The sequence below is a fragment of the Urocitellus parryii genome, chromosome 6, assembly GCF_045843805.1.
Source record: "Urocitellus parryii isolate mUroPar1 chromosome 6, mUroPar1.hap1, whole genome shotgun sequence".
Classification (NCBI taxonomy): Eukaryota; Metazoa; Chordata; class Mammalia; order Rodentia; family Sciuridae; genus Urocitellus; species Urocitellus parryii.
This window is the reverse complement of record NC_135536.1, coordinates 42,265,566-42,292,015: the sequence shown is the minus strand read 5'-3', so window position 1 is coordinate 42,292,015 and position 26,450 is coordinate 42,265,566. Positions and strand designations below refer to the sequence as shown.

The window sequence follows — 26,450 nt, the reverse complement described above, 5'->3', positions numbered from 1 at the left end:
GTGGAATGCTGCCAAAGGAATACTTAGGGGGAAATTTATTGCATTAAATGGTCAACTTAGAAAAGAAATTTCAAATATCTCAAGTCATAATACAATCTTCTACCATAAGAACTTAGGAAGAAAAGAACAAATTGAACCAAACCCAAGCTAAAGAAAGGAAATAACAATGAGGTGGGGCAGGAATCTATGTAATTGAGAACAGAAAAATAAGAAAATTGAGGCAAGCCATAATTGGTTCATTGGGAAAACTTTGACAAATTTCTTTCAGACTGACTAAGCAATAAAGAGAGAAGACACTACATTTGTCCTTTTTTTTTTTTACTGCCATAATGAAATACTTGAGGCTGGTAACTTGATAAAGAAAATAGGTTTATGTAATTTACAGTTATGGAGGCTTGAAATCTGAGTAGCATAGCAATGACTTGGGCAAACCTCCCCCTTGACTCTATTACCCTCATAGCAGATTGCACTGCAGGAGCACATGTGAAAGTCACCAGATCATGTCTGAAAACAGGAAGTGAGAGAATTGAGAGTTTGGCTTACTCTTCTCAGAACTTACTGTCATGTAAGAACTCAAGATGGCTCAAGCGGTAATGCACTCGTCTGGCATGCGCGGGGTGCTGGGTTCTATCCTCAGCACCATATAAAAATAAAATAAAGATGTTGTGTCCATCTTAAAACTGAAAAATAAATATTAAAAAATTCTCTCTCTCTCTCTAAAAAAAAAAAAATTCCTTCTTACAGCAGCTCTCCCTGTGACCTAAGTCCCCATCTTTTAAAGTTCACACTACCTTACTGCTGCCACACTGAAGATCAAATCTCCAATACATAAACCTTTTGTAGACAAATCACATTAAAGTACACGCAAATTACAAATAAGTATGTTAATTTAAAAAAATCATTATAAGATTTACAGTCAATAAAAGGATAATGAGAGTATTATGCCTCTAATTGACAAATTAGGTGAAAGAAGTTGTTGCTGAAAAGAAACACACCGACAAGCTATCTTTCAGAAGAAATTGAGGTATAGAACTATCCATTAAGGATATCGATTATGAAAGTTTCAACCTTTTATATAAGAAAAAAAATCAGGGCCAGATTGCTTTCCTACAGAATTCTACCAAACGTTTAAGGAATAAACAACATAAAATCTATCCAGTCTTCCAAAATATACCAAAAAAAATGAAGTTTAATTTATATTTTTTCCCTATTCTAAAAGTACCTCAAAGTGGAGGGAGGAGAAGGGAGGGGAGATGGGGGTAGGAAAGAGGATAGAACGAGATGGACATCATTACCCTAGTACATGTATGATTGCATTAATGGTACATCTCTACAACCAGAGAATTGAAATATGGTGCTCCATTTGTGTGCGATGAATTGAAATGCTTTCTTCTACCATGTACAACTAAGTAGAACAAATAAGAAATAAATTAAGTTTTAAAAAGTACTCAAAGTGGGTTAAAGACCTAAACATAAAACCCAAACCAATAACATTTATAGAATAAAACGCAAGAGAAAATCTGTGTTACCTTAGGATGAAAAGATTTGTTAGAAACACTTGGTGGACTGGACTTCATGCAAATTAAGAACGTCAAAAAAAAAACAAAAACTTAAGGAAATGAAAAGATAAGCCATGAACTCGAAGAAATGGTCTGTGAACATCCAGAATATTTAAAGAGCTCTAGAAATTCAATAAGAAAGCAAATTGCTCAATTTAGAAGATGGACAAGAGTTGATCAGACACTGTATATGCATGTGTGTGTGGCAAGTAAGTAAATAAAAAGATGCTGTACGTCATTAGTCATTAGAGAAATGAAAATTGAAACCATGCGATATCATTATATTTCTATTAAAATTTATCAAGCAGCAACAATTGATATTAGTAAGTGCTGTCAAGGATGCAGAACTGGAACCCTCATACGTTTCCAGTGGAATGCAAAATGGAATGGTCATTTGAACATGGCATGACAATGTCTTTTAAATATATCCAGATGCCTGCCATACACCCCAGAAAAATAAAAACCTATGTTCACACAAAAACCTCTATATGAACATCTGTAGAAGCTTTATTTGTAATAGACAAAAACTGGAACTAATTCAAATATCCCTCAGTTGAGAAATGGATACAAACACTGTTGAAAATTCATTCAGTGAAACTCTCAGCAATAAAACTGAATGGGCTGATGGTAACATACAGTGACATTGACATTTCTCAAACTTATTAGGCTAAGTGAAAAAAGGGCAGAGTCAAATTTATGAATTATATGATCATGCTTACCTGATATCCTTGTAAATGCTGAAATATGCATACAGAAAAAGGTTGCCAGGAGCTAGGGAAAAGTTTGCCATGCGAGTGGTTGACCCCTTTCCCAGGACACAGTGAAAATTTTTTAGTGGTGGAACTGTTCTATATTTTGACTATAATATGTATAATATACATATTATGCAATATAATGCACACACATATACATGGCATATGGTTGTAACATGTTTTTCAAAACTCACAGAATTACAAACTAAAAATAATTTATTGTATTAGTTATACCTTAACACCATTTACAATAGTTGAAATATTAAATATTTAGAGATAAATTAACAAATATGTCAAACTAGGAAACACCAAAAACAACATAACACGAGTGTGATTAAAGCAGACCTAATAATTTTAGACAGGTATATCTTTATATATTGTTAAAATACAGATATTTCAAAATTCACCTATAGATCAATGAATGCATCACTGAAAAAAATCACAGTAGGTCTTTTTTTATTAGAAAGTTCAAAATGTTTATAAAATGTATAAAAAAACTCAGAGCACATATATATCCAAAATAATCTTCAAAGAAAAATTTGGAAGATTTACACTACATGAGTTCTCAATTTAACATAAAACTATAATAATAGATGCAATGTGGTATTGGCATGAACATAGATACGCACTAATCTCCAGCTATTAGGTACTTACACAAAGAAATGAGAACCTGTGGCCACAGAAACACTTGCACATAAATGTCTATAACATTTTTTATTTATAGAAGCCCGAAATTTGAGAGAAACCAGATGTATATATGTATGTGATGGGATACTTATGCTAGATCCATTTACTATAATACTAAGAAGTTATAAAAAGAGACAGATATGCAGTGCAGTGTGTGTGAATAAATCTCAAGACTATTATAATGAGCAAAATAAACCAGCCAGAAAAGAGTAGATAGAGTATACTGTGGGTTGACTTACATGAATCTATAGTAGGCAAAATAATCTGTGATGAAAGAAAGTGGATCTGTATTTGGGGTTTAACATCCTGGGTAAAATCTATGACAGTAAAACTTTTGGGGTTGATGAAAATATTTCATGGTTTGATTGTCATTTTGGTTTCATGGGTTCATCAAATCTTATGTCCATTTTATTTCATGTAAATTTTTCTTCAATAAAGTTGATTTTAAAATAGAAGATGAATTATCTATCATTTTTAAGATTGGAGAAATGGCATTTTAGTTTTTCTTTGTTTCCTTGTGCTCTACTAATATTATTGGAGACATTTGAGAAAAAGTGAGCTAATTTTTTTTTTAATTAGCACAGTGGAAGCAGTGACATCATTTCAGCTGTTGTGTTTATTTTAGGCAAGTCAACTTTGCTAAGAGACATGCAAAAGTAGTTTTAAGCCTAGTCATCAGCACAGACTCTTAAGAGCAAGGGAGTGTTCTGAATATATTTATTTTTAATTCATACAAAGTAGCTCACATGAATGTAGCCCCTAATTTTATGAATAAGAAAAAGAAGGAAGAATTTACAATATATTGCATTTATCTTTAGAAGGTGGTAGATTCTGGATATTTCTCCCTGACTCTAGGAGAAAATCTATATATATATTGATGTGTCCCGACCCATCACCAGTTTCAGGATCAAGAACGATCATTTTCTCTTTTCCCACCATATTACAAACATCAGTGTATAAAAAGTAACGATTCTCAAAAATTGTGTGAGAGAGTCATATGCAAGAAGAGAATCCTTTTCAAGTTCCAAATTAGCCTTTGTTGTTTGTTTTAATGAAAAGACTCCATGAGGGGGTATATGGCCCCTCTCTCACACTGCTCATGAGACTAAATTTGCAAAATGCAGGAAAACTAAATGGTATGTGGTAAGGGCAACAGCAGAAGGGGAGGTGGGGTTGTCTCCTCAGTTGCTCTCCTGAGTCAAAAGCTCTAGATACCCCTTTTGCCCTCACACACATATTTAGATTTATTGAGTCATTTCTTATTTTTGGATATGTCAAAACAGACCAACCACTATTTTTTTTTTCAAAAAAATTGCCACAGTGATGTGTAATAGAAGTGTAATAAACTGACTCCCATTTTTATGCTATTGGCTGCTACAGACTATGAAAATACACACTTCTGGGGCTGGGGCTGGGGCTCAGCTGTAGCACACTTGCCTAGCATGTGTGAGGCACTGGGCTTGATTCTCAGCACCACATATAAATAAAAAAAAATCAATAAAGGTCTATCAACAACTAAAAAAAATAAAAAAAAATAAAATAAAATGTACACTTCTTCTCAATTATATTTGTTAACCAGTTCACTAGAGAAAATTCTTTGAATCTTGTTTTATATTCTCCTGTTTTCTTGCTCTTTAATTAGAAAGCCACTTGGTCATTATTGTCCCTATGATTTCTTCTCTCCTAATTTGGAATCTTGTCACCATTAACTCTGCCATCTGAATTTTTAAAATGCTCGATCCTAATTAGCCTATATTTGTGCCCTGACACTTGTTTATTTTGTTTTTATTTTACAACAAAATATTTTCAAGGATTTTGATGTTTCAACTATTGTGGTATTTTTATTTGCAGTTCCCTGAATGTGGTTTCTATGGAATGTACGATAAGATCCTACTTTTTCGCCATGACCCTACCTCCGAAAACATCCTTCAGCTGGTGAAAACAGCTAATGACATCCAGGAAGGTGATCTTATTGAAGTGGTCCTGTCAGGTAGGATGCCTGTTCTCTGTCTGTAAATCAGTAATTGGTATGTGAAGAATTCTTGGGCATGTTTTCCAGGCAACATAGAAAGTATATCAAACTACTGGGCCCCAGTGGGAGATTTTGGGGGCTCTGTTTACTTTCATTTACTTTATATGAACTTTCAAAATTATTTTGGTAGAGCTGTAAAAGATTTCCCTTGAATTGGCTTTCTCCATACCCGAATTGTCTCCATCTCTTCTCTTCACTTCTTGCTCTCTCTAAGGTCCCAATATCCAAGAAATAACAACATAACTAAGAAGCCATAAGTCCAGTAGCTGTGAGATAAGCCTAGACCAAAGGAGAAACCAAAGGGCAGGCGTTAGGTCAGGTTGAGTCTCACAGGTGATGCTGGTTAATTTCACCCTGAGAAATGGCTGTTTCCCTCAATCTGTATTTAGAGTTCTTGTTAAGGATATAGAAGTTGGTAATTGGTCTGTGCCTTTTGATACAGAAGTCGGAAAATGGATTTATATAACTTAAAACAAACCAAAAAAAAAAAAAAAAGCACCAAAGAACAGCTGCAGTAGGGATCCTTACAATGATGGCCAGTGCAAAGATGATGACTATAGTCAGATTTTTATTGCGTATTTTGTTAAAAATAGAGTCAGTATTGAGGAATTATCATATTATTGCTCCTGTCTCCTCTGATCTTCGTTGCTTGCTGTCTCTTTGACTAAAAGAAAAGATTCTAGACTTCATTTCCACCAGTTCTTCAGTTGTTCAGAGCCTGCACTTTGTGCACTGATCCTCATTCTAAAGTATCTCTGTTTTTATTTATTTTGCTTTGATTCTGTCCAGTTCAGTTTACGTCCCTGTTGATTCTCTTCATTTTCATTGTGTGAGGTCCCAGGATTGCCACGTTTTCATGGTGTACTTGTATCCTTTAAAACAAATGTTTTTGCATTTTCCTGTTATTTATAGGGCTGCCACTTACTAAATCAACAAACCCAAAAAGCAAAAGCTTTGATGGTTTTTAATTAAATTTTTTGAAGAAGTTTCTTGCTGTTCTGGGCTTTCGCATTTCTTTCTCTTTGGTGCTTTTGACATTTGCTTATTGCACCTGGCCTCTCAAAATTAGTGACTAGACATGCTGTTTTCTATGTTTCCTGTTTCTGAACACTAGGGGCTGCCTGAAATAAATTATTCAGGAAAATCATGCACTAGATCTATTCTTGCCATAATTCATATTAATCTCATAGACAGGCTGATTTGCATAGAGTGTAATGTATTTTATGAGTGCTTTTTCCCTGTGGCAATGTCCAGAAATACATGAAGAATTTAAAAATCATATTTCTAAATTTATTTTTCTTTTCCATTTTACTTTATTTTTCTTCCCATTTTACTTTATTATCAAATGCCTCATGTTAGTAACAGACAGATTGAATGTAACCTGTGTGGGGGTGTTTGTGTAGGGGAGGGCAGCCTATTTGCATGCTGCCACTTGGAGTGAGTCAGACCTGCTCTTCTCCACAGTGACCTGACACAGCCCTGGAGTGTTCCCACACTGCAGGAGGAACAACGTCCTGCGTTTCCTCTGCCAACTTTGTAAACTGAGCACCTCACTGTGTTTATACTTTGCTGCTTTTGCCATCTTACACTCCATCTCTCCTTTCTCTCTGGCCAGTTGCTGACAGGCATTTAAGAGCAATCCTTCCTTTCACCTGCTCTCCTAGCACCAGGCTCAGCAAGGGCTCCCTGGCCTGATTTCTTGTCATCACTTAGAGTAGCCATGTTGAACCACATAATCTCAGTCCTGCAATGCTGCTGAATCCTTCAATTATTCAGTTGTTATATATGCATGTGTGTGTTTATCTGTTTATATGTATGTTCTCTATGTCATATATATAAACACACACATGCACATGTATGTATAAAATATATGTATAGATTTAGGTCTCTTGTATATACCTGTAACCATTATTGGCAGCTCTGGTCTCCTAATCCCTTCCCATTCTAATGCTTAGCTCCCATTCTAATGTTTAGCTTTTCCCCCCATGCCCTTCATATTTTCCTCTGTTCTTGGTTGAAGAGTTGAATGAAACGAACCTATTCTCACTCCCCAGTGTTATTTGGGTTATTTTCTGTACCATCCTCCCTCTATTCCAAAGATGTCTACCTAATTATGTCAGCCTCTTAATAACATTTCATTGAGGTGACTATTTCCTTGAAGACTTATTTCCATTTATGACCATGGCAACAGCTGATGTCTGACTCCGAATCTTGCTTTCCCCTTTTATGCATCCTGGTGTGGGCAAAATGCATGTCTACGATATACTCTTGGTATATCTTTTTGTTGTCTGCCAATCTTGTCCCATGTTTGATCTCAACTAAAACAAGGCTTCTGTTCCAAAGTTTTCTCTTGGGGGGGCCCCCCTCCTCTCTAATTTCAACTTGTTTATCTTGCCCATTGCTACCAAATTCATATACCTGCTCCCTGTCCTTTTCATTATGTTTTATTCACTAGTTCTAATATTTTTAATCTATATTTTACTTTTCCTTTTTCTCTCCACTAGCATGTGGCCTCTTTTATGCAAGTCTTATACCTCTTCCATGCAACATCAATGGTACCATCTTATATCATAGTATCTTCTTATATTCTAGCAGGTCCACTTTATCTGTCTACAATATGAATTACTTTACCATCCACGTTTTACCATTTCTTTTCCTGAGCCTCACATAACTGTTATACACACAGTCCCCTGCCTACTTGTCTCAAGCAGATCCAATTTTTACCTGACCTTACCATTGCTTAGCAGTCTTCTTCTCCTTCCCATTCTTTTGTTATCATAGATAGAATATCTTAATGAACTTGTATGAGTTCATTTTTTTGACTGTCTGCTATCAGATTAAAAGTTATCACATGAACAAAATTTTATAAAAATATTTGTTGTAAAGATATAATTTCTACATTATGACCTCAAAAGTAAGCTCTAGTTTAAGTCTCCTTGCTATTCATCTGTTTGGCCCAGACAAGAAATTGTTATCTGTGAAGTGGGCGTTCTAATTTGAGGCAAGACACATGACACTAAGATACTTCAGGCCAGTGAGGTGAAGGAGCTTGGATCCTATGCTTCATTCTTTACCCAGTCCCTGAAGAACGGAGTAGTAAGAGTGACCTGAGAATGTGTGTGGTTAAGGATTAGCTCCCCACAAACTGCACTGCTTGAGGGGAGCAGAGGAGAAAACACCAGGCACCCCCACTGCTGCCTTTGGCTAGGAACTGTTTCCTAACAATAAACTGAGGAACTTTTCCTCTTGAAGAGTGCAATTGTACTATTAAATTTTGCGTACCACAAATTTCTTTTCCTGTCATAAATTCAATTTCACTCTGTGATTTGACATAAACATAATCTGTTTTTCTTTATACTTAACTAGTGCTTCAACAACAGGAACATCTGACATAGGGCTACAATAAAAATGAGAGAAAATCTGGGAACAAAAGTAGTGAGGAAAGTTAATACCTGTGCCTCTCAGACAGTATCAGGAATTTTTCCTTGCTCATGCCATATTCTGCTGAGACCTTTCATCATTTGTTAGCTGCCTTGGGAATGAAAACCTGACTTGGCTGTTCTTGCCTAATTTGCTTATTTCATTCTTTTCCATTGTTTTTGAAAACCATGGTTTGTGTGAACTAGTACATCTAGACCCAGAGAGCCAGGAAAAGATTACTCACAAATGAATGGATTGGGTTAGGGAGAAAAAAAATTAATAGGTGTATCAAAGTTCCCCACCACATGTATCCCCACTACTGGCAAGCACACTTTATCTGTTAAGCCAAGGATTAGCATTATTGCCAAGGATTCACAATATTGTGAAGAAGAAAAACACTGCAAATGGAAATCTCTCTTACCAAAGCCAAAGTCAAGTTCAAGTGTATGGTACTGAACTGTAAAATAAAGTTCATGAAATTTATCTGAATTCTTTCCCATGATGATCTCTTATCAAAGCCTGATAATTCAGCTTTAGCAAAGGAAAGGAATAACATGAATATATTTACATGATTCAACTTTTAAAATTGTTTTTGGTTTTATCTCTAATAATAATAACAATAATAATAACTATTATTGTTGTTGTTGTTATTATTATTATTATTATTATTATGTGTGTGTCTGTAGGTGTTTAATTAGCAAATAGACAAGGATTTCTCAAATAAAATCACCACTTTAGAACCTGAAAGTTAAATATTGTATCTTTCTTTCTTTCATTCCTGGTTAAAAAACAACAAAAACAAAAACCAGAATAAAACCAAAAAAAAGCACCATATTTTTCTTAGTTGTTTTTCATTATATATTTATAATAGTTTATGTTGTCTTATAACTTGCAGTTATTCATTTCTTACTGTCAAGAGGCTCATTAGAAATCTAGCCCTGCCACCCAGGCACAGGTGGAATGGGCCTATTCTCAGGTAGCAGCAGAAGAGCTGAAAACAAGGTAGAGAGGTCCATATTTTAGAGGTAAAATTAAAGAGATATAATAACCATTCAGATATAGTGGTTAAAAGAGAAAGTGAAAATGAAGAGGAGAGCTACAGTCACCTGAGAGTGGTGATCTTTCGTTTCCTGCAGCCCAAGTCTTGTCCTTCTACACTGTCCAGTGTGTTTGCCAAATGGTCGAGCTACTTCCTGGAGGTGGCTGAAGAACTGATTTCTTGGGTGCCAAGCAATATGTAGTTCTGCTGATTTCCTCTGTGATATTGTACAACTTGCAAAACTTCTAGACTTTGGGGTTTTTTTGCTTGTGCTTTTAATCAAAAAAGATGCTTATACTCGATAACAGGATCATACAATGCTAATAACACATGGGTTCTTTTTTTCTCTCTGCAAGTAAAGTGGTGTGCATAGTAATTGAGTGTGTTTTCCAGCGCCAGGCCATCTGGGTTCATATTCTTTCTCCACTCTTGAATTTCTATCTTTTCCAAGACATTTAATCATTCTGTCCCAGTTTCCTCATCTGTGAAATGGAGACAACACTTGCATCTATATTGTAGACTGTTGCAAACATTAAAATAAATGAATGCATATAAAGCACTTCAGAGTGTTTCCACACATAGCAACTATGTAATAAATATTAGCTACAGTGATTGCTTTCCTCCTCACATTCTAAGCAGCCTTTCCCAGTGATGTTCATGGTTAGTAAACATAACACAAAAAGGAAGATTGTTCTGATAACTTTGAGAAATATAAGGCTAAATGTTGTTTAACCTGTTGGAGTCTTTAGAGCTTTGATGCATCCTAATATGAATGAATGCCTTCCAAGATCACTTCTCAATTCACTGTATCACAGGACTTTTTGTCTCCTCTGGGCACCTTTCAAGTCTTGGTTCAGCAGTCCATACTGGAGATATTCCTCTGGGTCATGACCAGGAATTAAGTTTTCTGAAAGTATGTGTCCACTCTCTCGACAGAGAGGCCACTTCCCTCTTACAGAGAGGATTTGAGCCACAGTAAAGGAGGAATTAGGAAGAAATAAATCTTTTTTCCTATAAAATAACCAGATTTTAGAGTAGTTTATATTAAATAAATAACATCGTTTCTTACACAAGGATGTGGGGAAGTAGAAAAGTCAGATATCTGAAAAACTGTAGAATATAATTTAACTTTTTACCTCCTGCAGTGTCTTGTGGTACCAGAGCCTGTATCTAAGTGTCAGTCACTCTTCACACCACTTCAGTTGCAGTTAGCCCTTTGACCTTTAACTGGTGAACAAAAATCCTTGAGGACATGTTTGTAAGAATTTCTACTTCAGTAAGACAATTTAGGTTTCCAAGCACCATTGGTGATATTTGGAACAACAAAAAACAGCAATGAGCTTTAATATTCATTCACATTATTTTTGATTACAAATTCATTGTCCTCCTCTTTCTCATAAAGGTATAAATATTTAATTACTCTACTCAAACTGCAATCAGGTTAGGAAAACCCTGAAGGCTCTTGTTCATAGAGTTATAATCTAAAATATGAAATAAAATCACGCCACTGCTAAGCCAGGGTCCCATCATAGTTTCACAGGTCTCATTAAAATAGAGATTGTGTTTTAGTTACCATATTTTTGCTCTTGCTTGGTCGCAGTACCTAAAGTATAAGACTAAAGAATATATTATAAAAGCATTCTATCAAGGCCTTTCTTTCTTTTATAAAATGTGTAAATTGTTGGCTTATATGGCATCATTTGGTTCTGTCCATTTCTCTTAGATGTAGTGCATTGCTAGGCAACGTTTCATCTCTCTATGAAATATAAATGAAAGGGGAAACCTCAAGAATAATATGTTAGAACACTGAATTATTAAGGTTGTTAAAGACTTGTCCTTTAGTTCTCAATTTATATTTCTTTGTAGTTATTTTTACACATCTAAATGTTCCAGTCTGAACATTGCCAATTCCTGTCAAACTTTAGTTACAATTATCTGTGTAGATTCATAACAATGGAAAATTTAAATGTAAGATTATATGTCTTCTCAGTGGTTCCCCCTTTTCCACAGGGATACATTGTCAGACCCCCAGTAGATGCCTGAAACTCTATCAATCCCTGTATAAACTATGTTTTTTTCCATATACATACAAACATATATATATATAAATATATATATACACACATACATACATACATACATACCATAGGTGTATATGTGTGTGTGTGTGTTTGTGTGTGTGTGTGTATATATAATGTTTGATTTATAAATTAGACATAAAGATGAACAACAATGGTAGAATAATTACAGCTATATACTTTAATAAAAGTTATGTAAATGTTGTTTCTCCCTTAAAACATCTTATTGTGCTGTACTTTTCCATTTTGTGATGTGAGATGATACAGTGCCTAAATAATGAGACAAAGTGAGCTGAGTGACGGAGGCATTGTGACACAGCATTAAGCTACTACATGAGACTTGAACACACCAATTGCACTACCTGACAGTGGATCTGATAGCCAATACTGATACTGAGGAACTAACAGACAGATGGCATGTACAACATGGATATGCTGGATAGAGGGAGGTTCGGGTCCTAAGTGGGACAGAGCAGGATGGAATGAGTTTTCATCATACTAATAAGAATGGTATGCAATTTAATATTTATAGATTATTTCTGAAATTTTTCATTTAATACTTTTGGAGCATAGTGGACTGTGAGTAACAGAATATACAGAAAACAAAACCACAAATAAGGGGACTTCTGTGCTCTTTGCTCCTTTCTGGTTCATGTCACATGTGTCCTTGGCAACTTCTTTTATTTACTGTTAATATTAATTCTCCTTCCATCCTTACCTTTCAAGTTAACCAGTCTTTCGTTCTCTGTGCCACACTCAACTATTTTCACGGAGAAGAGAACACAGGGAGCACATAGGCCATTGTTTTCATTGACCTCCCACCTTTCCACAGCTGCTACTTCATTCTGAATACAGGGCTTGGAGTACTCCTTCTTTTCATAATATTTTTGGTTATTTGTCTCTGCAGAGTGGATTCTCCAAGCAGATATGGCAAAATAGTGCATTGCTTCTCCATCTTTTCTCCCATAAGCTCCCATAAGTGTCAAGGCAGAGGGAATATTCTTTCTAGGTCAGACTAGGGAAAACTATACAGGGAAAATATGTTGGAATACTTTGATTTCATATGAAAATCATATGCATGCTTGCCTTATGCTACATTATATTTCTCTGTTTTTTTAATTTTGAAAAAGTAAAATATTTCTTCCTTCATGTTGTCCTTTCAGAAATAATAATGATGATTTCGATGGTGATGTAAAGACATAACATTTATGATGTGTGAGGCACTGTTGTAAGTTCTTCAAATATAACAACTGAGAAATATTTATTATATTTGTTATGCTATATCTCCACACAATTTCAGTTTCATAATAGTTGATTTCCAGTCTAAGGCTTTGGTTTGAGTCTCAGAGCTGCCATTTATTTATTGCATAATGCTCAGTATGTCACCTCATTTCTGAGTCTTGATCCATCATCTGTAAAATATCATTAACAGTATCTCCAATCCAAGATTGAGTTGTATCTTTCATGAGGATAAATATAAAGCATTTTACAAGGTGAGGCATTCAAACCCTCTCATTCCATCGCCACCCGACAGGATTACACATTTCTTAAAGTAAGAACCAAATTTTTAGGATCACATGCAATCAATATCTATCTGTGGACTGAATGCATGAATAATTAATGATATGAACAAACCAGCAAACATATGACTAAGCTGGTGTTGTATACATGATATCCTAAAGATGCTGCTCTTCTATAGGATCTGAATTTCAGTACTTATTGTTGGCTCCCTTTGGCCTGCTCTCTTAGTGAAATTAATATTATTATTATCAAACAATCTTTTTTTCTTTTTATGGAATTTTTTATATCTTATGTATGCATTTTTTTAGAAATGATTTTGAAAGCAATTTTGCTTTCAAAACATTGCAGTTTCTTTCAAAGCATTTCTCACATAAAATGAGACCTAATTCATAAAATAGCAATTATTTTCCTACCTAACTCCTATGGCCATGGCTAAGTAATTCCATTTGCTATAGAACTCAATTCATTTCTCTTTTCATCAGTTTTCCCCTACTATTGCTGTTTTCTTCCTATGTATTTTTGTTTTCTTTGCATGGTGTTTCAGCAGTCACTCATTTTTGATGTACCCCTCAATTCTAACTCTCTTGACTTTATCAACTTAGTCATTGTCTCTTCCTCACTGTGGCCTCTGTGTTCCATAGCTTCATTGGTGCTGCTCAGAGGTGGCCATTTCAGAATCTGGAGGAACAAGGAATGATCCCCTGAGGTGCTGGCTGGACTTTCCTTCAGCTCTTTCTCCCTCTCCTACCCACATTGGAGCTCTGTAGCCTTATCCATCTGGCAGAACAGCTGTCTCTGCCTAAGGCTTAGCTGGCAAGACCTATAGGAAAAGATGAGTCATGTGCACCCAAACCAGGGTCTAAATCTCCATAGATCTCTGTCCATGTACATACCGAGGTTTTCAGGGAACATATCAAGCTCCACTGTTCACACAGAATTAGCCTAAGGCCTTGTTCTTCACATCTGGCAAAGGGATATCCAGCCAGAAATCAAAGTTTCTCCTCTTCTCATCAGAGTTTCTTCTCTTTTCATCTGTTACTGTGCTAATTGAGGATAGTATCTTAACTGTCATCCAGATCAACAGGAACCAAAAACAAGGGCAATGAAAACCACAAACAGGGGGATTTTTTCTCTGTTCACTGTGTAGCTTCCTAGGGTAGAGATTTATGATCTTATGTACATAAAATCTTACCCTGTTAGGTCCTCAGTGATACAACAGGAACTTTGCTTATTAACAGATCTTCTAGAAAAGATAGTAAAATATTAGCTGTTTTTTATGCTTTTTAAAAATATGAATTGCTTTATAAACCACATGTAAAATATAATTTTTCACCTAGGTGCTGGGGATGGAACTCCGGGCCTCATACATGCTGACCACATACTTTTATCACTGAGCTCCATAGTCATTATTAATTCTTCCTTATTTATCAGATTAAGCTCTGAATTAATTGGGGCTTAATTTAAAAAAAGCAAAACAAAATGAAACACTGAGGTTAAAAATGAAATTTTAATATATTAGAAATACTGAAATAGATGAGTTACAGAATCTCACAATGATAAGGAAAATGTTTTAGTCAACAATATTATCATGTAAAAAGATATTTCCTTAGGTCAGTTCTGTGAAGAAGTGACAAGGATTTTTTGTTTTGTTTTGTTTTAATCTTAAAAACTTTCTACTCACTGGACAACACAAAATTCTTGTGCTCTAAATTGGAGAAAGAAAAGGTTTGGGTTTTTACTTTGTCCATCTGTTATAAAGACATGAAATTCTCTTGGTGAGACTTGAGGCTGAGACAGATGCCGTTCGGGTACTCCTCAGATCCACACTATGCACTGTGGCTACCACAGACCACATTTGGCTATTTACGTTCAAAGTAATTAAGATTAAACAAAGTAAAATTCAGTTCCTCAGCCATACTAGCTACATTTCAAGCTAATAGAAGCCATTTTCGCTATCAAAAATGTTCTACAGGACAGATTAACTAGATCAATGAAATTTTACCCCCCAAATTACAAATCTGGATTACATTGTTTATAAACCTACACAAACACACGCGCCCTACAGAAATGCTTTTACTGAAAAGGTATATGATATGACATATTGAGTGATGCTATGAATGAGACACCTGTAAAACTTGGCCACGAAGTTATATGTTGGAGAAATCTTATGGGAGACATTTCCTACTACATTACCTTGTAACTTCCATATAGAATAAGTTTTTCAGTCTTTAGTACCCCAAATAACTCTTTTTAATGAATAATTTTACTCTTATGATATATAATTTTTGCTCTTGCTCTGGACTTGGACACTCAAATTTGAATTTATGGGTGGTTTTAATAGTGGTACAACTCAATGCTGCCCTTATTTTAATATACAAATTCTTTGTATTTGATTCAATGTTCAATGTCTCCAGGATTTCCTATTTCTTTATCTTTTTACATTATGTACTACACAGATTATACCTTGGTAGTTAAAAACACAGCTCAGGAAACAAATTTTTCAAGTTCAGTTCTCAACTGCTTCCCCCCAACACCCCTCACTCACCAACATTTACTAGCTGTACAGCACTGGTGAAACTATTTCATGTTCTGTGCCAAATTTTCCTCATCTTCAGACTAAGGGTTGACCATGATAACAATATAAAGAAATCTAGAATATTGCCTAGAACAGAAGGATCATTAGGTCACGAAGAGTATAACAGCATTCTGGTATGACATATAGACTATTAGTTTACTTTATGAATGGTTTTGTTTCTTTGTTTTATCTCTCATTTTCCTAAAGTATATATTATAAATTATGCTGGTTTACAAAAATAGAGAATATAATAAAATGTCAATGATAGACAATGAATATTACCTAAGTTAGAAAAGACAACATTAGTTAAGCATGCAAATTCTAGAATATTTATTAAAATGCAGTCATATAACTTTATCCTCATTTCATAAGCTGATGTGAATTATAAAAAAAACCTGTGTTTGAAGAACAAATTTTTGTTTGTTTGTTTGTTTGTTTAAATTCCCTAATGATGATTCTCAGGAAAATAATCTAACTGGGTTTGGGCAAAATTTACATGGTAGCATCCAGAATGCCATTTTAGGAATGTATCGTTCAAGATTAATCAATAATTCTTAATATTGTTCAAAATTGTCTCATGTGACATTTTATGTGGATGGTTACGAGGACATATTGGAATACCTTTTTCTTTTTGACTTATTACCTTGCAGTAGGAAAGTAGTAGTGGTAGGAGGAGAAATCCTAACATATGCTTAGTTTTCACATTCAGTTTTTCTGCCTTTTTTTTTCTCAGATAGAGACACATGCACACACACACACATATATGCATACACACAAACACACTTGACAGAAGAGCCTGCAGGAGGAAAGGAAGGAAAATTAAAATTATATATATTATCAAAATCTATGCAATAAAGTCATCACAGGCTGTAGGAGAATGTCTACTAAGTGTCTGTCTAAAGACATCGTGGACATGCATTATTTTTGCTTGAGGGAAAAGATTGAGCTTCACTTGAAAAGCTGCCAAATATCCCTTTCTGATGTCCCATGATTGGTGGTGCATAGCACTTCAGCTTAGTATCTCTGCCATGCCACCATCTGCCCAGCACTCTCATTCTGCTGGTTGGCATGTCACTTATTTGCTTTTAACATGCAACCCATATAAAAATCCCTCATAATCTGCCAAAATTAGAAATGCAGCTGTTTTAAGTCTTAAACAGCAAGAGCACTATTCATTATGCCAGTGTGGAGGAATAAAATAGAAAGATGTATTTGAAAAGAGCAATACTACACCAGAATATACTTATACCTCCACATTTTAAAATATTTCCAAGACACGTATAGTCTATAACCAAGTGCTGACTGCAGCCTTAAAGTCAACATAAATACACAGAATACCTCTTTTACTATATACATTTTAACATAAAAATTGGACTTTGAATCAGTTTTGATTTGTTATAAAGCAATTTTAGCCTTTCAGTTTCTAGAGAACGAAAAATTTCTGGCTAACTGTGGTATTATCTTATTCTATTTTTATTTTCTTCAGATGTTTTTTGAGTTTATGATCATTATAACTTACCAATCCTGAGAACATATATGATAAAAAGCTGTATAGAGAATTCTCAATGAAACCAAGCAATTGGTCCCCTGTAAGAAAAAAACCTAATAACAAAAGAAAGGGAAAATAAAGATTTTCTGCAACATAGTAATATTTTCATACTGAAAAACAAAAATAAAATTAAACAAAAACCTTCCCTTGTTTACTGTTATCCATAATCGTATTATTTAGGAATGACAGAAATTAGATGACAATGAAGATCCAGTATGCATCACTCTGTCCACAGGTATCTTATTTTCAAAGTGACATACTTTTCCTGAAACTTAGGTTGTGATGTGAATTTCACACCCTCAAAAAATATTTTTTTGTATGTGAAAATTGACCTGTAAAAATTATTTGATTCCTCTGGAGTCAAGGCCTAAAAAGTAATAATTGAACATGACCACAAACTAGGTTAAATGGGTTTTACTTGATGTGCATTTATCTCACATCTTCAGTAAGATTCACGGTATTATGAGAACAGGGACAGTAAACTTGTTTTAAACAGGGCAATATAATTAGCTTAGTACCAGGTAGATGGTAGTCACTCTAAAAATGCTTATTCACGATTTGCACACTTTGCTCGGCAATTTAAGATCTCATATTTGGATCTTAATTTGAAAGGAAAATTTAATTTTGGGTTTTAGGAGTCAATATGCTTTGAATATTCCCAGGTTAAGATGTTTTGAATCTACTTGTTTTATTTTTGCAAACAGTGCTTTCTAACCACTAATGAAGGGGAAAATCCATCATGCTGTTGTTCTAGTTGCTTCTTTCATTGCATCATATTGTGTTAGATCTAGTTTCTTGTGTGTGTGTATGTGTGTGTGTGTGTGTGTGTGTGTGGTGCTGGAGATTGAACCCAGTGCCATGTACATGTGAGGCAAGCACTTAGCAACTGAACTATATCCCCAGACCTAGATCTAGTGTAATAGCTTTGTGACTGTCAGTCCCTCTCTTAATTTCCTAATATTGCAGTATAACTTTAATTCTTTGTGATTTAGGTCTATAAAGTTAAAATTGTCTGTTTTGTTATACTAATTAGCATAATCCTAGCCCCTTTTACTCTTTAGAACAAAGTACACTACACTTTGTGTCATGCTATTATAATGATTACTTTTAAAGTTTAATGAAATATTTATTGATTTCTGTATTCTTAATATATTATATTTTCTTATCTAGGACAAATGGATAATGTTTATGTATTGACTCAAATAAATTCATCTTGTTGTCCCTTGAGGTTAACATCAATCTCAGTATTAACTCACATGTAAATCTCTACTCTTTTTCGTTTATACTTTTAAAAACATTTACTGCTGAGCAGAGGTCTTGGTTTGCCATTTCTAATGACTGAAGTCTATTTTTGATGTACTGGAGTACTTAACATGCAAAACAGGCGAGATGGCACAAATGCATTTTTCTAGCTTGGAAATGAGACTGCCCTTCAGAAATGATATGAATGTAGTATGTCCATAGTAAAACCTAATACATTTTTAAACAAACTTGTATTATAGAATAGTCTTAGGTTTATAAAGAAGTAGCAAAGATAGTTCAGAATCCAACACTCCCACATTTGCTAATGTTCTCATCTTATTGTCATAATACATTTGTCAAAACTAAGAAATCAACATTGGTGTATGATATGAACACACCGGTTTTTCCATTAACATCCTTTTAGTGACCCAGGACCAAATCTAGAGTGCTGAATTGCATTTAGCTGTCACATCTCTTTAGTTACTTCTTGTCTGTGATAGTTTCTTGTGCTTTCATTGTCTTGAGAAATACAGTCTTGAGGAATACAGGTCATATATTCTGTAGAATGTCCTCCAATCTGGTTTATCTGATGATTTTCCTTATAATTAACCTGGGTTATGAATTTGAGGAAGGAGTAATATAAACATGAAGTGCTCTTCTTATCACATCACATCGGGGTAGATCATATCCACATATCACTGTTATTCCTGAATTTCATCACTTAGTTAAGGTCATATTTGCCAGGTTTCTCCACAGGAAAGTTACGATTTTTCCCTTTCCCCACTTTCTACACTAAGGCTAGCCCATTCTTAACATGGAGAGGACAAGGTCCAATCCTTGGGGAGGGGTGCCTATGTATAGTAAATTAAATTCTTCTGAAAGGAAGAAGGAAGTTTTTTTCCCCTCCTTTTTCATTTCTTTATTCAAAACCCAATTTAGGTCTTTGTGTTGTTTTTTTTAAAAAATTCATTTGACTATACAAATTCTTGTGCTGTGTCATATTAATATTGCTGAGTTTAGCTTTTCTTACTAAACAGATAAATAAAACATAAATAAATACACACATGACTTTAAGAAGTAACCGTGACATTAATGAATACTAGTATAACCAACTGTTATGGTTATCTTTGTGTGTCAGCTTGACTGTGCCATGGGATGCCCAGATATTTGGTTCAACATTATTCTGGGTGTATCTGTGAGTGATGCAATGAACGTGTGAATTGCTAGATCCAGTAAAGCAGATTGCCCTACTTAATGTGGATGGGCATCATCCAATCCATCAAAAACCTGAATAAAACAAGAAAAGCTGAGTAAGGGAGAATTTGTTGTCTCTTCCCAATTGTCATTAAGCTGGGACATCAGCCTTCTGCCTTTGGACTTGGACCTAGGTTTACTGTTGACCCTCCTGAGTCTCCAGCTTTCTGACTACAAATTATGGGACTGAGCCTCCATAATCATGTAAATGCATTTCTTATATTAAATCTCTTTATATATTTATATCTGTCTATCTATCCATCCATTCATTTTTTTGTTCTCCTTCTCTGACCAAGACACCAATCATCCCACTGAAAAATCAGAGCTATATTATAACCCTGAAAAATCTTTGCCCCTTTCCTGACACTGTTTCTGCTATCTTTTTTTTAAATTTTTTTTTTTTAGTTGTTGATGGACCTTTATTTTTATTTATTTGTATATGGTGCTGAGAATCGAACCCAGTACAGTCACACATGCTAGACGAGCACACTACCACTGAGCCACAACCCCAGCCCATGTTTCTGCTATCTTGAAATTTGTGTTAATCATCTCCTTGCATTTATTTTTTATATGGTGAGATTTTTAACTTTATAAATGGATTTTTTTCTGGAATGATTAAGTAGGTATTGCTATTAAGGCAGCAAAAATTATTAAATAATTATTTTACCTTTTTAGATTTTTCCTTTATTTGGAGAAATAAATTGCATGTCTTCCTTAATTCTTTACTAGTAATAATGATAATGTACACTCTATTTACTGAATAAACTAATTTGTATGAAACAACTTCACTTCATTACTAATCTGCTTCTGAAGCAGGTACTAATGAATAGGTCTTCTTTTTACATCTGAATTTTTCATAAACAAAGAGAATTTACGTAATAAAAATTTCTAAGCATCATAGTGAAATAAAGAAAGTTGGCACATTAATGCTACAATAAAAGTTAATAGTTTCATAAAATACATCTTGCAATAAATATAAAAGTGTTGTGATCTTGCTGTATAAGGAGTGATTATAGCTTTGTCTGTGAAAGATGTGAAAGACTGAATTTTTAAAAGATAAATGTGCCAAAATAAAAAGATGCTTAACCTCTTTACTGAGACTAGTAAATTAGAATAAAATATTTGGACTAACCTTAATTAACATCATGAAAATCACATAAATTTTGAAATTAAGTGTTTAAAAATTTAAATGTGTATGCACTTAAAACAATAGTCATGCCAGACATAGTTGTGCACACTTATAATGCTAGTTCCTTGGGAGGCTGAAGCAGGGGGATCACAAATTTCAGACCAACCTGGCCAACTTAATGAGATTCTGTCTCAAAATTTTAAAAAATTAAACTGGTTTGTGAATATTGGTAAAGCACCAATGGGTTCAATCCCTGGTACTGGAGGAAAAAAAAAAGTCAAAACAGCCATGAAAGTGAATATTTGCTGTATTCAGATCCTAATATTACCTCAATTACTTATTTAAGTTTTGCTACCGAAGATATACAAAATAATCCTAATCCCACTTCATTATGTCATCCCCGAATATTCAGTTTCCTTAAAGTCTCTTCTTTTCTTGGATCTGTTTATATTTCTTACAACTATTTATTTGCCTTAAAGTCATTTGGGGACTGGGCTTGCTCATCTCATTAAGTTGTCCTTCCTCCTATGTCTTAGATAAGAGGTAAGCATTCATATGTAAGGTTGGTAGGTTTCCCTTTCATGATCAGTTGGAGCTGTGGTCAGAAGCCATGGGAAGTTATTGAAGATTGAAATATCAGGTACCAGATATTTTTGAGAGGTCTTGATAGTTCTATTAATCTGTTAGCCTGAAAGGTATATCACAGGTGTCACCTTAAGATAATGAGTAAGCAATGAGTCCAGGAATGTACATCAGCATTCAGGAAGCCAACAGAGACAGGCTGGATTGAGGAGTCTAGGGAAAGTTACTAATGTCAAGAAATAGCCTGCGAATGAGCTTCATATATGAATGGAGAGTTGAGCTCCACAATTACTAAAAGGTGCCTGAAATGGAAGATACAGTTTACTTTGAGGGTGAGAATTATTAGCAATGTTTTGATTGCATCTGGGACATAATTAAGGAAAGAGTTGGGTGATGCTGGGCTTAATAGACATGTACAATAAGTTATCTATGTAGCTGTTGTTTAATTTTCTTCCACAGTAGAATATAAGTTCCAGAAGGCAGGAGCATTGTTTTTCTTCTTTATTGCCATATCTTCAGGGTCTAAAACCCCTTAAACACCTAGAAAGCACAGTAAGTGTAGGTTAAATTAATGAATTAATGAATCAACAAGTTTTGTTGGTATCACCTTCTAGCAAATATGTGCACCCCTTACTATTGCGAGTTCAAGAACCATATTCTCAGGCTGGGGTTGTAGCTCAGTGGTAGAGCACTTGCTAGCATGTGTGAAGAATTTGGTTCAATTCTTAGCACCGCATATAAATAAATAAATACAATGAAAATCCACTGACAATTAAAAAATATTTTTAAAAAAGAGAACCATATTCTTCAATCTGTATTACTTCGAGCATTTCCAAATTGGTTTCCTTGCCTGTAGTTTTAAACAGCATTTAACAGTAAGATTTCCTGGAAAACATTCATCAGTGAACAAGAAGGAAGAACATATGGATTAAATTTCCATGGAAGTTCAAAGGCTTAAAAAGGAAATGAGGAAACCAATTTAAGAAATGGCCAAAGAATTTGACTAAAAATGTCTTTGAAGCAACTACTCAAATGACCAGTAATCATCATTCCCTTACATTATGCAACACTAGTAACTTCTAAAGCCTAAAATTGGATCATGTTATTTATCTACATAAAACCCTTCAGTAGCATGAGGATGAATCCTCCTACATGACCCATGAAACTGTAATTTGGCTTCTACTTATTTCTCCAGCCATATGGTTCCTTTTCCTACTCTCCACCCTATCCAGTTCTTGCATGTGGCCATATGGAATTTCTTTCATTTCCTCCAATGTATTATAATATCATTTCTTGTTCTCACTGCCTTTTTATACCTGGCAGTCTTTTAGTCTATAGTATTCACATAAATTTCCATCCTCTTTTGATTTGCTTGGTTATCTTCTATTCATCTTTCATGACTCAATGCACATATCTCCCTCCAAGATTCTGATCTGAAGGAGCATGTTTGGGTCAGACAGCAATTTCTACCAGGTGCTCCCCTCATTAAAATTTATAACACTTTATTTATAATCGTGTTTGCTGGTTTTAAAGTTGATGATACTCTGTAAAAGATAGGGCCATGATTATCTAATTTATAATAATAATATTGAATTTTTTGTAAAGATTATATGAGATACTGTAAAACACTTGCATATTTCAACTTTTATTCTTACCATCATCTTTAGTATCTTGTACATCTGGTGATAAATGTTTAAGTAATTATTGTTGAATATATTAAACATATACTTATTGTCATCTTGACACTTAAAGCAAATTTAAACTGAAATTTGTTATGGATGATAGTTAGTTTAAAACATGATCATTATGACTTGTCAATCCAAAGAAAAAAACATTTTAAATGGGCGATTTTCTGCATTTTTAAAACTCATAACTTAAACAGATCTAACAATAAGATTTCCTGGAAATATTCATCATTAAATAAGAATAAAGAATATTTGGTTTAAATTTCCATGAAGTTCAAAGTCTTAAAAAGAAATGAGGAAATCAATTTAAAAAATGGGAAAGAATTTTGAATAGAAATTTCTCCAAAGGAGGTACTCAAATGATCAGTAATCATATTAAACGATAATCAACATAATTTATCATTAGGGGAATGCAAGTCAAAAACAGAGAGATACGACTTCACACATAGGAAGCCTCTAGTCAATGAGAAGGACAATTAAAGTTTTGGTAAAAATGTGGAAAATTTGGAACCCTCCTAGTTGCTGATGGGAATGTAAAATTATGCAGCTACTTTGGAAAATAGGTTGGCAGATGCTCAGAAAGTTCCCAGCAATTCTACTCCTAGGTATCTACCAAAAAAAAAAAAATTGAAAATGTAAGTTCACGCAAAAACTTGCACATGAATATTTACAATCATATTTTTCATTTTAGACAAAAAGTAGAATAAAACAAATGTCCATTAATAGATCAATAGAGAGGAAAACATGGCATATCCACTAAATGGACTTTTAAGCAGCCGTAAAAAACCAAAGGATCAATCTATATCAGAAGGAACCTTGAAAACAATATGCTGATTGAAAGAAGCCCATCTCCATGATGTGTCATGAGACTCTGAATATGAAATATCTAGGTATACCCACAGAGACAGAAATTAGACTAGAATGGGAAGTGAGTGCTGATGGCAATGGGGTTTCTCTTTGGAGTTAAAAAAATGTTTTGGAATTAGATAGTGGTTCAACAACCTTATGAATATATTAAAAACATTAAAATATACAGTTTAAATTGGTAAATTGCATAAGAATTATATCTCAATAAATGTAGAAATGTTAGGTAGATAGATATGTGTCTTTTCTGTTCACCTAGAGGATAAAAATTTGGTGAAAGGAGGATAATGGTTTCATATTTGAAATAACATTGAGGTCTTTCATACATAATCTTAATGTTTTTTATTTTTTATTTGTTCTAATTAGTTATATATTACAGAAGAAGGCATTTCAATTCATTGTGTACAAATGGAGCACAACTTTTCATTTCTCTGGTTGTGCATGATGTAGAGTTACACCATTTGTGCAATCATACATGTACCTAGGGTAATGATGTCTGTCTCGTTTCACCATCTTTCCTCCTCCTTGCCCCCTCCCTCCCCTCACTCTCTTTGCTCAATCCAAAATTCCTCCATTCTTGCCTTGAACCCCCCACCCCCCACCCTGCCATTATGGCTAAAAATCCAAATATCAGAGAAAACATTTGGCCTTTGGTGTTTTGGGGATTGGCTTATTTCACTTAGCATGATATTCTCCAACTGCATCTATTTACCTACAAATGCCCATGATTTTATTTTCTAATACTGAATAATATTCCATTGTGAATATACACCATAGTTTCTTTATCCATTCATCTATTGAAGGGCATCTAGGTTGTTTCCACAGTTTAGCTACTGTGAATTGAGCTGCTATAAACATTGATGTGACTGTGTCACTGCAGTATGCTGATTTTAAGTTCTTTGGGTATATATAGACCAGGAAGTAGGACAGCTGGGTCAAATGGTGGTTCCATTCCACATTTTCTAAGGAGTCTCCATACTGCTTCCCAGAGTGGTTACACCAATTTGCAATCTCACCAGCAATGTATGAGTGTACCTTTTCCTCCACATCCTCACCAACACTTATCATTGCTTGTATACTTGATAATTGTCATTCTGACAGGAGTGAGATGAAATCTTAGAGTAGTTTTGATTTGCATTTTTCTAATTACTACAGATGTTGAACATTTTTCACATATTTGTTGATCAACAGTCTTAACTTTCAGTTGATTAAGATCTATACAATTTAAGGATTAGAATCAAGAATTTGAAAGTAAGCTTTATTTCTGGTGACCTACTTAAGTAAGGTGGATATTCGAATCATCCTATTTAAAGAATAATAAGCCAATTCGATTAATTAAAAGGAATCAGCTTACACATTTGTAAGTGATAGTCTTGCTGGAAAAATCAAGGCATCTGTACCCCTGAGGGAATAGATATTGCCCAGACTGAATTCTGTGTGTGAGTTTACACATACGTGTGCAAGGGTCATTGTGTGACAAACATCAAATACCTCCAAGTCTCTGCTCTTTCAACTTATTTAAGATTATTCATTGTGCCACCTACCCAAAATATTAAAAAAGCATCTCATTTAATATACCTGAGTCATGGTGCATAAATATAACATCATTGAATTTACGGAATGGAAGTTTAAGGTCTCATCAAAACCAGGTATTATTGAGGGGACACAGAGGAACACAGGTGAATGTTCTTGTGATTTGTATTCGAATAGTGTCAAGAAGTAGGAAGTACTTTGTTACAGAGTTGTGAGGGCTTTGGAGTCAGATGCACTTTTGGCTGATTCTCTGACTTCCTGAAAAATCTCTGAGGGATTTCTAAGAGTGTAGTTTTCCAAACAGAAAAGAAATTTCTTCTCATTAAAAATAGGATAATATATGTTGTAAATTATAGTTTTAGTTTGGCAAGAAAGATTAAAACATTTGTTGAACTATTCACTGACTGCTGTTTGTTTAGCTGTGAAGAATGGAGTCTTTATCTGTAGTACAAAGGTGGCAGAACATTTTACAGGAACTCAGTGGTCTCTGATTTTACATATTCTTGATGGTGGGTCTTTTCTGTGATTATGCCATCATTACATGTTTTATTTTTGCTCCTTGGATAATCTTTTATAAATAGGTCTTTCCTCTTGTACTCTGTCAAGTATAGGAAGGAAGATGATTTCATCTTCATTTAGACCCTCCCCCTCAGCCTCATCTTTCATTCCTGGTCCTTTTGAAACACTTTATTCTATTGTGTATTTTCCTTGTGAAAATATTCAGTGCAACCCCATAGGAGATATAAGATATGTATTGTCCTAAATATTTTGATATTCACAATTTAGCACCAGATGAAAAGATTAGCTTGACCACTCTGATTTTGATACTTTAGGATATGGGCAACTCTTCATGTGCTTTCGAATTTGGGAATGGCCATATATTTTGACTGTGAGGACCATGGCCATATTATTAAAATTTTGACTCATTGAAGAGTTTAAAGTTGACATT

The 26,450-nt window shown here is 34.4% G+C and overlaps 1 protein-coding gene across 4 annotated transcripts in view; it reads left to right on the top strand.

Annotated features, from left to right (window-relative positions):
- Nucleotides 1-26,450, top strand: part of Prkd1 (protein kinase D1) — a 318,052-nt gene that overhangs the window by 178,334 nt on the left and 113,268 nt on the right. For all 4 annotated transcript variants that reach the window (XM_026414345.2, XM_026414341.2, XM_026414351.2 and 1 more), the window contains exon 2: nucleotides 4,850-4,988. In XM_026414345.2, coding sequence (XP_026270130.1) covers nucleotides 4,850-4,988 — 139 coding nt within the window. The remainder of the gene's footprint in view (nucleotides 1-4,849; nucleotides 4,989-26,450) is intronic.